The sequence below is a fragment of the Dermacentor albipictus genome, chromosome 7 (genome assembly GCF_038994185.2).
Source record: "Dermacentor albipictus isolate Rhodes 1998 colony chromosome 7, USDA_Dalb.pri_finalv2, whole genome shotgun sequence".
In the NCBI taxonomy this organism is placed as follows: domain Eukaryota; kingdom Metazoa; phylum Arthropoda; class Arachnida; order Ixodida; family Ixodidae; genus Dermacentor; species Dermacentor albipictus.
In genome coordinates, this window is record NC_091827.1 from 126,275,212 (window position 1) to 126,287,939 (window position 12,728).

Sequence of the window (12,728 nt, forward strand, 5' to 3'; positions counted from 1 at the left end):
AGCCTCGTGGGTTCCGAGATTACATTTGTGCACATGGACGAATTGACGAGACCAGCAAACTGTCTAGATGATATGGCGTCCGACAGCATATCTATATTTACGTCGCCCATTATGATAAAGAGGAAGGACGAATGGCTCAGGAAATGTAGTACCTGTTCTAGGAAATCAAAGAATGTCAGTTCGTTTCCCAATGGTGGGCGATACATAACCAGAACTGTGACATATTCTAAGCGTACCATTACACATTCTACAATGTTCTTTACAAGTGAAAATTCTGAAATTGCCTCATGTACAAGGCACTGTTTAACAGACAGCCACGCCACCTCCTCTGCACTTTGTTCTTACTAACCCATGCTATGTGTAATTTTCACAGTACGGGGGATTATCATTCACAGTAAGCCATGTTTCAAAATACAATAAGATGTCAAAATTGTGGGTGATTCACGCAAATAAGCAATTCAGTTTGTCCTCTGTTTTTTATGCTCCGCACGTTGTGGTGAAGCATTTTAAGCTGTTTACTGGCATGAGATACTAATTTACTGAAAGACCGAACATCATAATATGTGCAGTTCATACGGTGAAACTAACTAAAAAAAAGAAAAGCGAAAAGCAAGCCAGGACGCTCACGTTGTCATCTTATCAATGTATTCCATACAGGCAATTCGAACAGCTGGCGAATTTTCTTCTTTGCGTACCTTGCCGCCAGCCGTGCATACGAACCGCCATCTCAGTTCCTTCTTTCTTTCTACTGCGGCACCCAGAAGTCGTTTGCCATACTGTGTAGGCGTTCGTTTATGAACACCTTTGAGGACGATTGAAAGCCCAGTGTCATTGTATCCATTCCGCATTCTTTTAGCTTTGCGAAGGAAGGCCTTCCTCTTGGTTCTACGGACAAACCGAACAATGATATTTGTTTCATCATGTCGAGCAGTAGGCACTCGGTGACACATGTCGATATCAGCCTCTGAGACCTCTTCCTTAATCAGCTCGCCAATTTGCCTCACAACGACTAGTAGTTCGCCTTCATGTGGTAACGCACTTTACCTCAATGGTATTTGAAGGCTGATATTGTTCGAGTTCCTCAATTCTGTATGATAGCGTGGCATTCTCAGCGCGAAGATCCTGGTTTAGTTTTAGAACCAGCTGTATTTATGTTTTCAGCTCAGTGACCTCTTGAAACTTATCTTTTATGCTCAAGTCTGCCCTGAGCCGTCACCTGAAATCTTAGATGGCGTTAGCCTCTTTCGACATTGCACAACAAAAGTGTACGTTAATGAACTAACTACACCAGCAACAAGAATCAAACAAGTACAAGAAAGCTGATACGTTCGGCAGCACTGCACAAGTTCTATGACTTATTGACTAAATAAGGAAAGTCCGTTCAATAGCAAAAGCAGAGGCAAAATTTAGACGTGGCTCTGTAGTGCACTACTGCCGAACTGTCACAGGTGCTCGCTCCGTAGACGGTTTTATGCTGTGGTCTGGTGCTCGTCCGACCCTTCCGCAGTCGCAGAAGAGTAGCTCCGGCCACGTGACTCCAATCACTGTTGTGGTGCAGACACACGCGGCATTGCAGACGTCAGAAGGGGCGATAGCACGTTGGTCGAGTCTGGTTTCGGGCTGCAAAGGCAGAGGCAAATTTTAGACGTGGCTCCGTAGTGCACTGCTGCCGAACTAACAGGTGCTCGCTCCGTAGACGGTTTTATGCTGAGGTCTGGCACTCGTCCGACCCTTGCGCAGTCGCAGAAGGGTAGCCCCGGCCACGTGATCGTGATCACTGTAGTGGTGTAGACACACGCGGCACTGCAGACGTCAGAAGGGGCTATAGCATGTTGGTCGAGTCCGGTTTCGGGCTGCAAAGGCGGAGGCAAAATTTAGACGTGGCTCCGTAGTGCACTGCTGCCGAACTGTAACAGGTGCTCGCTCCGTTCACGGTGTTATGCAGTGGTCTGGCGCTCGTCCGACCCTTGCGCAGTCGCAGAAGAGTAGCCCCGGCCACGTGATCGTGATCACTGTAGTGGTGTAGACACACGCGGCACTGCAGACGTCAGAAGGGGCTATGGCATGTTGGTCGAGTCTGGTTTCGGGCTGCAAAGGCAGAGGCAAATTTTAGACGTGGCTCCGTAGTGCACTGCTGCCGAATTGTAACAGGTGCTCGCTCCGTAGACGGTTTTATGCTGTGGTCTGGCGCTCGTCCGACCCTTGCGCAGTCGCAGAAGAGTAGCTCCGGCCACGTGATCCTGATCACTGTTGTGGTGTAGACACACGCGGCACTGCAGACGTCAGAAGGGGCTATAGCACAGCGGTCGTGTCCGGTTTCGGGCTGCAAAGGCAGAGGCAAAATTTAGACGTGGCTCCGTAGTGCACTGCTGCCGAACTGTAACAGGTGCTCGCTCCGTTCATGGTTTTATGCAGTGGTCTGGCGCTCGTCCGACCCTTGCGCAGTCGCAGAAGAGTAGCCCCGGCCACGTGATCATGATCACTGTAGTGGTGTAGACACACGCAGCACTGCAGACGTCAGAAGGGGCTATAGCACATTGGTCGTGTCCGGTTTTGGGCTGCAAAGGCAGAGGCAAAATTTAGACGTGGCTCCGTAGTACACTGCTGGCGAACTGCAACAGGTGCTCGCTCCGTTCACGATTTTATGCTGTGGTCTGGCGCTCGTCCGACCCTTGCGCAGTCGCAGAAGAGTAGATCCGGCCACGTGATCCTGATCACTGTAGTGGTGTAGACACACGCGGCACTGCAGACGTCAGAAGGGGCTATAGCACATTGGTCGAGTCTGGTTTCGGGTTGCAAAGGCAGAGGCAAAATTTAGACGTGGCTCCGTAGTGCACTGCTGCCGAATTGTAACAGGTGCTCGCTCCGTTCCCGATTTTATGCTGTGGTCTGGCGCTCGTCCGACCATTGCACAGTCGCAGAAGAGTAGCTTCGGCCACGTGATTCTGATCACTGTTGTGGTGTAGACACACGCGGCACTGCAGACGTCAGAAGGGGCTATAGCACAATGGTCGAATCCGGTTTTTGGCTGCAAAGGCAGAGGCAAAATTTAGACGTGCCTTCGTAGTGCACTGCTGCCGAACTCTCTGTTACCATCTGAACACTCGAATGATAACAATAATTTCAGGAAGATTTACATTGATTTATTTCTTCAAATTTGGTGCCGTTAGAAATGTCAGCCTGTATATTGATAGTGCAGTAGGCATCTAATAAAGCAGGTACGAATGCTCGGACGGGTTTTCTTGGCACAATTCAACTTGATGAACTTAGAACACATGTATACAACCGCGCACCTCTGTCTTTACAATGTATTCTCCTACATAGTACAAGTAGCGCCTCAAAGCCGCAGTACATCACAAAAGATGTGAGGGAGCATTATTTGCTCTCACTAATAGATTCCTGAGCGTTCGTGGCATCAGGCTTCGTTTCCGGGCGAAAGGAGGAACGAAAGGAGGAACGAAAGGAGGAACGAAAGGAACATACATCAGGAACGAAAGGAGCATACTTAGGGGCCCAAGCAGGTAGACTACTTCCGCCACTGGGTTGGCGAAAATAGATAGATTACAGACAGACAGACAGACAGACAGACAGACAGACAGACAGACAGACAGACAGACAGACAGACAGACAGACAGACAGACAGACAGACAGACAGACAGACAGACAGACAGAAAGCCAGACGGACGGACGGACAGACAGACAGACAGACAGACAGACAGACAGACAGACAGACAGACAGACAGACAGACAGACAGACAGACAGACAGACAGACAGACAGACAGACAGACAGACAGACAATGGCTGGATTATAGGCAAATAATGCTATTTACGTTAAAGGGACACTAAAGCGAAACAATAAATGAGTTTACACCAATGAAGCAGTGTTTGAGGACCCTGCAGGCAGTCATTTAAAAAAATACTTTGAATATTAGATGAGAAAACGAAAGTCCAATTATCAGTATTTGAATTTCGCGCCGAAACCCAAGCGCGCGTACGTCAGCGTGACGTCAGGGATTCCAATGTATGTTTACGCATTTTGGGCCGCGTTGGCTGAATAAAGGTTCCAGAAACTTGCAATGTTTTTTTATTTGGTTCCTTTAGAACACAATGTAGTCAATCTGTACCGCTATATGTAATTAGTAGTGTCGCACCATTAAAAACCACATATAATCCTATATGTAACTAGTAGGCCATAGAAGATGCTATCAAAATCCAACACGTCACAGCCCGCCGATGCGGGTACTGAAGTAGGCGTCGCGACCCGTATTTCGTTCTTGGGCTTTTTCTGGCTTACCAAACGTCTTATCGTTGTAAGGGTGGTGTTTTTGGCTTTGTAGAACGGTAATTTGTCGATGCAGAAAGAATTATTTTTCCCTTTAGTGTCCTTTTAACAAGTATTATGGGGGAAAGCATTGGGTAATATTTTTTCCGTAATTCGTAACAGATGGGGCAGTGCGGATCCTATTAGATCTGGCTTGGGACGGAAAAGATCGAAAGTGTAGGATGAGTGCTTTACTGCAAATAGATTGATTGTCTAAGGTAAATTATAATATATGTTTTGGTTTTACCAGCAAGAACGACGATATAATTATGAGGCACGGCGTAGTGGCGGGCTCCCGATTAATTTTGACCACCTGCGCGTGCTTTCAACTTCCACACAATGCACGGTACGCTGGATTTCTTGCATTTCCTCGCCGTGGAAATGCGGCCGCCTCGGCGGGCATTCCAACCCACGCTTTAGGGCTTAGCGGTGCCACGCCAGACACTGCTTTAAGGTGGCTAGAACTGGGAGGCGTGAAAACCGGCCTCTCCAGACTCGTCAGGATGCGCGATCACTTGAAAGTGGCACTGTTGTCGGGGGGGGGGGGGGGGGGGGGGTTCGCGGGGAGGGGGGGTGTCTGGAGAGCAGCGAAATAGAGTCTGATTATCTTGCATGAGTAATTGACAAATCAAGCAACAATGGGCTTCCGGACTGATGTGTGATGACGACAACCTGCTACTAGCGACAATGCATGTGATTTATACACGAGCGAATATTTGTGGCTACGCAGCGACACACCTAGGCCTTAAGTTTAGCACAAAGAAATCGGGAATTATGATCTTTAATGAAGAGACGAATAATTACATTGTGTCAATTCAACAGCAAGTCATACGCATAGTCAAACAATGCATATACCTATGCGTATATACATGGTGTGCCACGTAACTTGAGCCAAACAATAAATATATGCTGTATTCAAAAGACAAGCGCAAAATAGCAGGGGCAAAGACAGAGAAGACGGCAGGACGAGCGCTCGTCCTGTCGTCTTCTCTGTCTTTGTCCCTGCTATTTCGCGCTTGTCTTTTGAATAATGATGACACACCAACTAGCCCAGCTTTCTGCCTTAATAAATATATGCAAATGCAACGTAGCAGAACAGACTCAAGGTAATGTTTGCCATCGCTTGGAGATACTCAGATAACTTCTTCCTTTCGGCATACTTAGATAATTAGCATTCATTATTCAATCAAATTCTCAAATATTAAAGTTAGGTGATAAGTGTCAATGACAAAATTGTATAGCAACATGAAAACTCGCGATCAAGCAAAAAATACAATGCCTCATAGCCCCGTAAGGCAGAGGCTACAAACACTCAGCAAAGTGAGGCGAATAGTCCTTAAATTTTTTCTAATCACGCATACAACATACAAAACAGCATGTCGAAAAATGTCATCATCAATGGCTCGTACCCCCATGAGCAATGGCTCACACCACTGTAAGTAAGCAAAAATGCAAGGACTCATAGTCCCGTAAGATTCAGGGCTACTCACTTTGCGTGGATTAGCTGCGATGACACTGCCTCTGTTGTCGTCGGAGATTTCGATGTGTATGTGTGGGTACCGAAAAGGGAGTGGTTACGCGTTCCGTGTTGCAGACATATCCCTTGCGATGCCACAATGATCCGGCCAAACCGACAATCCAGCGGCGTACATGCATGGATTTGACATTATCATAGAATGTGGTTGCAGTTGCGAGCGAAATATTGACGACCCATCAAGACAATGAAGGAGTTTGCACCTTTTGTTCAAAATTATGTGTCACCTCCATCTCCTGTGCTAAACAGCTTCAGTGGTCAACTACCTTCACGGAGTGGAATGGCTCATGATTCTTCATTCACATTCAGCCATTTCATCGTTGCTTGCTTACCAGGGTATGAGCCATTCCTGATTAGGTCGTTCTTCTTTCAGGTATGAGCCACTGCAACGAGCCACTTTATACTTTCGCCCTAATAAACCAGTATTTCGTCTGCCAATGTAGCCGTGCGGTTAGGGGCTGCTAGGTCGGAACTCATGTTTCCATTGACATGCGTACGTATATCAGCATTCATTGTAGAAAAAAAATTGCGGTATTTTTTTTCTTTATGTGTTAACGACAGCCAGTTAAAATATATCCCGCAAAGCACTCATCCCAATATTTCAGTACTTTTTGTTCTAACACACACGTGCGCATTACTGTATTTGATACAATGTTCAAAAAATTTTTTCCATTGATTTCCGCCAGGCAGCTGTTTTTATTCCTAATGACGCCAGGAAACCGAGCCTCACGCCACCAACGCTCACACATGTAGTCGGAAGTGCGGACAACGTTCTCGCACACCTTGTGTGATATACGATAGCACTGAAGTCTTTCTTGTATAACGTAGGAGAGTCCGCGGTAAAAGCAACGTGTACTGTTGGCCGCATCTGCTTAAATTGATGAAATTGAATTGCGCCAAGAAAACCCGTCGAAGTGTTCGCACCTGCTTTATCAGAAGCATACTTCGCCATGAATATCCAGGCAGTTAGTTTTTAATGGAGCCAAAGTTAAATAGAGCAATCTAAATCTTGGTGACATTTTTGTTATCATTCGAATGTTGAAATTCCTAGACTTTAGATACGGAGTAAGTTGAGCAGTTGTTTGCGTATTAAACAAAGATACGATAATGAAATTGTAAATAATTGATCTTAGGCAGCTAACGGACATGAGTAGCTTGGAGCCAGTCCTCGAAATTACATAGCTGAGCTAATAATCAATAAACATGCTTCTGTTTTACAAATGTTTTACAAATGTTTTACAGATAAACTCTGAAAGTATAACTGACGATGCAAAAGAACGTCTTGAAGGGGGACCTGACGGAGCTCAGCTTTTTGTGATGTTGTCATCACTGACATCGCCGCGTGAGCATGTTCCTTGTAGCTAGCTAGACCGGTTTCGATACGCATTTATGTTGTTTTTTCGAAGGTAGCACTTTGCAGCTTTAATGTCAATACAGCAATGAACGGGGGTGTGCCGCCGAAAGCTCGCTTTGTCGCAGAAGGGTTGCACGAGGCAATGATGGAGCATAGTTAGCGCGTCATCGCCGTCAAGAGGCGAGGAAGATAACGAACGCGTACCGCTAGCAGCGCCTCGCGGGACCGTGCAGATTGCGATGGTGCCATCGAGAGAAAATACAGGGCGGCAATACTGACTGCAAAGGCGTTTCACAGCGAGGCTGTATACCTCGGTCCCGAAATGCATTTGTCATGTCAGTGAGCAAAAATGTGGGCCGATCCTTGAGGTTGCGGAGTATCGGGCTGTCATGCGGCGGAGATGAAGCAGGCTTAAAGTGCTCCACCCGTAATAATAATAATAATAATAATAATAATAATAATAATATTAAAGATGCATTGTTTCACGTCGATGGGTATGCTGGAATCATTTGTGAACCGCACATAGCCTCTCGCGCAGAAGGCATTACCGTATATGAAGAGGAGGAAATGTATCTACAACCATACAACATGACTCGTAAGAGGAGAGGGGCACCGACTGTGGGGTTGTCTTTTCCCTACAAACGAAAGACGTCATTATGATATCCACTGTCTATATATGGAAATTCAGGCGCGCCCAAATGTGGCACTGAGAAGTTCATAACCACGCACTTTGCATTGGTTAGCCGTGATTACACTACCCTTGTGATCACCATTGAAGACTTCAATGTGGGCATTTGAAAACCAGAAAAGAAATGGATTACTGACTTTGTGCAAGAAGAATTTGGTTTGAAGTGCTACACCAATCGAAGTAACTCACCTAAACAACAACAGTCGTGCATAGATTCTACTTTGGTCAGGATTTTGTCTAAGGTTGTAACGGGACCAACTCATACATATTACAGTAATCACAAAGCTATTGTAACTACCACTACCAAATGGTGAAAATAAATACAAGGCCCCTTGTCTAATCCTGTGTGATGTGCTACAGCTTAGATGGTCATCCATCTCCACAGAGTGGAATGGCTCCTAATATATGCATTCTTTTTTGCGTCGGTTTCACTTTCAGAAAGTGATAATGGCATAAAGGCGGTGCAATTCGTTCTTTTCTCTCTGGATATAAATAAGAATCAAGTAAACTCTATATCTGCGCCGTGCTTGCTTATTGTCTGTGGTGTCGGGCTGCTAAGCATGAGGTCACGGGATCAAATCCCGGCCACGGCGGCCGCATTTCGGTGGGGGCGGAATGCGAAAACTACCATGTACTTAGATTTAGGTGCAAGTTAAAGAGCCCCAGGTTGTCGAAATTATTCCGGAGTCTCCCACTACGGTGTGCCTCATAATCAGATCGAGATGTCTACATTTCATTTGCATCCGAGAGTAGATGCACGTAAGGAAATGCTAGCTTCTCACACAAACAAATACACACAGACATTCACCACTCTCTCTCTCTCTCTCTCTCAAGCATGGAGGCACGTTTGCCTCCATGCAGATTTACACGCGCCCATGCATGCACACATGAAGAAAAATGTGCGCACGCACGCACGCGGAAATGCACTCATGCTCAAATGCGCGTAGGCTCGCAGGCGCATAAACGCACTCGTGCGCACGCAGGCTAAAATATGGACTACAAGTAGGGCGAACACACAAACTCAAGTACACGTGCATGCACACTCAAGACGTGCACACGCATATACACTCCCTATCCCTCCCTGCTGCCTCTCAAGAAGATACTGCCTGCAGAGCAAATCACACTTGCTCTGCAATTTGTGGGGTCTCTCACACCCGTACTCTTGGGACAAAGGAACGACAGCACAGTAGTGCAAACAATCACAAGGGCATTTATTGCACCTTTCATAGATCAATGCCTGCTAGCCGAGTTGCTATCCAAAAAACATGCCGATGGGCATGCGACAAACCTAGAAGTCCGACTCATCGCGACCGGATAGTGAGCGAATATGTTCGCCCCATGCTGGATCCCAATGCCTGGTCGTTCGCGCGTACGGTCACGCGAACGGTGGCGCGTTCGAAGGCGGCCACGCGAGGCGGTCTCGCAGAAGCATGGGTCGGCGCCCGCGCGGGACGTTCACGCTATTCGCCGATCCGCCGGGAAAGAGCAAGCGCCTTCTCTTTCGGCGCCCAAGTAACCCCGCCTGTCGGCGGCGTTAGCAGCGCAACACTCGCGCCATCTCTCGTACTGCGCCACAACCACTCCGACCGCCGCGGGCGCAAGGCCACCCCGCGAAGCCGGATTGCAGGAGACGCAATCCGACGAGAGTTGCACATCCCCACAAATTACAGTTCCAACGCCAGCTCTAATTAATCGCCTTACAGTTTAAATTTGGTGCTTCTTGAAATCCACAGGGCTATTTTTATCTATACTGGATACACGAGCGTGGTTAGTTTAGGAAGTCGCCATTTTTCACTTGCCGTAGGATAGTTTAGCTCCGCCTGCCAACACGAAATCATTTTTGTAGTGTACCATGAAAACTACACTTTCTACACTGAGCTTTCGATGAATGCAAGCAGCGGACATCAAACAATATTAGTGATATAGCGACGATAGTAAACACTCGCTGCAAACACGATAGCGAAGTGCTTGCGTGACCACGTGTCACAGAGGGAGTTGACCTAATCTTCCAAAAAGGTAATGCATATGCAAAAAGGTAATGCATATGCAAAAAGGTAATGCATATGCAGGCCGAATCTCAACATTCGGTGCGGGTATTGCTCATATATTGCGGCGCCGCTCATTTCCATAGCTACTGAAATGCGAAAGTTAGCCGCTATGGGAAAAATTTGGAGGAAGCTTAAGCTTCGCCCTTAAGATTGGAACACCCGATAGCATTTAAAGATCCCTGGCTGCTTTTCACGCTTCCGGCAACTGCAGCTTATGTAACCATAATGTTTACCGCGAAACGCTGGCGGCGAACGCTACTCACGAAGGTGAGCTTTCTGGTAGAAACAACGCCTCTTGCGTGGTCTGATCTCCTGTTACAGTTTCGCACTTTTAATATTTCAGTCTTAGAAGATCTAACATAAATGATATGTGCTGTCGGTGTTCTTTTTATATGACGTTTGTTTGTGGGCTGTCATTCTCAATGTTCGGCGGAATAACTTTGTGAAGAGTAAAAGACAAGGTATGAGGAACTTTGGCCATGAAATAGTGGTTGGGCACGCCTGCTTCGAGATGACTTTAGCGGGAAGGACAGTCGGCGCTGGACGCCAGACGCACGACGCTGGGTGTGGGAAGCCGACGCCGGATTTTCTGCGACATGGAGCCCTTAACGCAATCGCATTAATAATAGACACAATGAACCTGCATGACCTTCTCCTCGGTGGGTAGTAGCCGTTGTGATCCCTAGATCATAATATTTATTGTGTAATATTGGTCACAGAAGTTGCACCAATATAATAAAATACAACTGAATAATTAAATATAAGACCACGGTCATTGCTTCGAACTTTCCGCAATATAGCCCGCATTGTCTTTCTTCGGCAATTTTCGCGCTAAACCGTTTTGCGTTTTTGCGATGATCTTCATTGTCCTACTCGACAAGGCGGGTATCACTATCCCAAATTTCGAATAAGGAATGAGTCGTCGTCGCTATTCGAGTACTGTTTAATTTAAAATATGAATATGTGAAGCTGTCGAGTACTTGTACCGTTCGAATACGGAGGATGGCAGTTCAGCACTGTTCAGTCGACAGGACAAAATGCTGATGAGAGCTGCTGTCTTAACCGGTAGCCCAGTATCAGTAGGCTAATATCTTTTTCCAAATTATCCTGCAGCAAGATAACGGCAGTGATAACACAGGACAACCACCCATGCCTTGTTGGGATGATTTCTGCCAAGATTTTCGCTAGTCGACAAATAAGCGTCGGTGCGTTCGCGAGCCTACAAACTGGGTATTGCAATTTAGAGAACCCAGTGACTTATATCAACAATCTCACAATGTTCGTATACAACAGATATATGCGGTGGTATAATACTGCCCCGAACGCTAAACGAAAGCAACAATCTACTATGCGAGTCTGGTGGCGTACTGTTGCTTTCTTTCATTACTTGTCATGGCGCAATGACTGCAATCATTTTTTTTTGTTTTATGTGGATTGTCCTCTGTGAACCTTGAATCAACTTCTTAACGGCACTACACGTATAAGATAACGTATACGAGCGCTTTCCCGCCATGTGTTGTCCACGCATTTTACATTTATCGTTGTTAAGAAATTTCAAATATTCGGCACTCGGTCGGGTATTTGAAATCATTAGTATTTCTCAACGATTCACATTCAATTTGATTCAAAATTTCCGCTTTTCGATCAACCATGCTAGACACAGGATACTGGTACTTGGTTCTACAGATACGGCACAGTTCTGGGGAATATCTCATCCTAGATTCAGGTTATCTTTAGTTCGCTTTTCTTGTACTCATGAAGTCAGTGATGTTGCAAACAATATCCCACCTCAAACTTTTGGTCACTGAGGGCCTCGTGGTCATAATTTGAACGCCAGGCAATGTGCGCTTCCAGCCCTCGGGTTGTACTTGGACGTAGAGAAAGCAGCTGTGGGGGCGGCCATGGAATTAGCACACGTGGCTCTGCTGCCACGTCGGACTGCAGAGCCTCCTCGTCGGCAGCGGCCCAATCGCCGCCGGCACTGGTCTGCAATGACGGCAACTCTATCACTCTGCTTGCCGCCCAAATTCCACTGGTTGCTACGGCCACAACACGGAGTCCCCACAGCTTGGCCGTGTTGCCTCTGGAAAGCGTCGCGCTGAGGTGTTGCGTCTGCGAGCAAGTTTGAAACCGGGACAAAATCATCAGCTTAAAAGTCAGATGAAAGTAGTGGTCGCAATTACCCGAAAAACTAAGGTACAAAATGAATTCAATAAATAAGTAGATGTGGGATTCACCGTATTTTCTAACTGAACAAGTTAATATTCTTTGCGAGCATATAAACATTAGCAGACTGAATAGTTGCATACGCACAACAAGGAGTGGTCAGGAGAACCTTTATGCATGAACTACTAAAAGAGCTACAAATGAAATTTATACAAATTTTTAGGCCGCCTTGGACGTTGTATTAGCAAAAGTTTATGTGAGCACTGAACCTTAAAACCATCAAGTGCCAAAAGACTTGACCCAGTAAAAAATGAGCTTGTCCATCTCCCCACAACGATGCTAGTGTTAGTGCACATGGGAGAACACAGCACGAGCGTAATATCATTGAAACGTACCCTGTAATAGTTATCACATGAGAAATGTGTGAATCCACTACGCTTGCTGTTAAAAGAGACAGAGTTGAAACGTTAAAAAACTTGTCCTGTTAAAAATTACTTCTCATCTCTTGCGCAATCAAAAGTTGACATATGTTTTTTTTTTCGTAAGAAAAACGATGGTAATAAAATTTTAACAAAAAGTCTGAAGCATGGTTTTTAAACCCACGTTCAACTGTGCG

General features: G+C 46.2%; 1 protein-coding gene across 4 annotated transcripts in view; it reads right to left on the minus strand.

Moving 5' to 3' along the window:
* LOC135907116 (uncharacterized) overlaps positions 1–12,728 on the minus strand; it is a 288,229-nt gene that overhangs the window by 102,236 nt on the left and 173,265 nt on the right. For all 4 annotated transcript variants that reach the window (XM_070522689.1, XM_070522688.1, XM_070522687.1 and 1 more), the window contains exon 6: positions 11,735–12,058. In XM_070522689.1, coding sequence (XP_070378790.1) covers positions 11,735–12,058 — 324 coding nt within the window. The remainder of the gene's footprint in view (positions 1–11,734; positions 12,059–12,728) is intronic.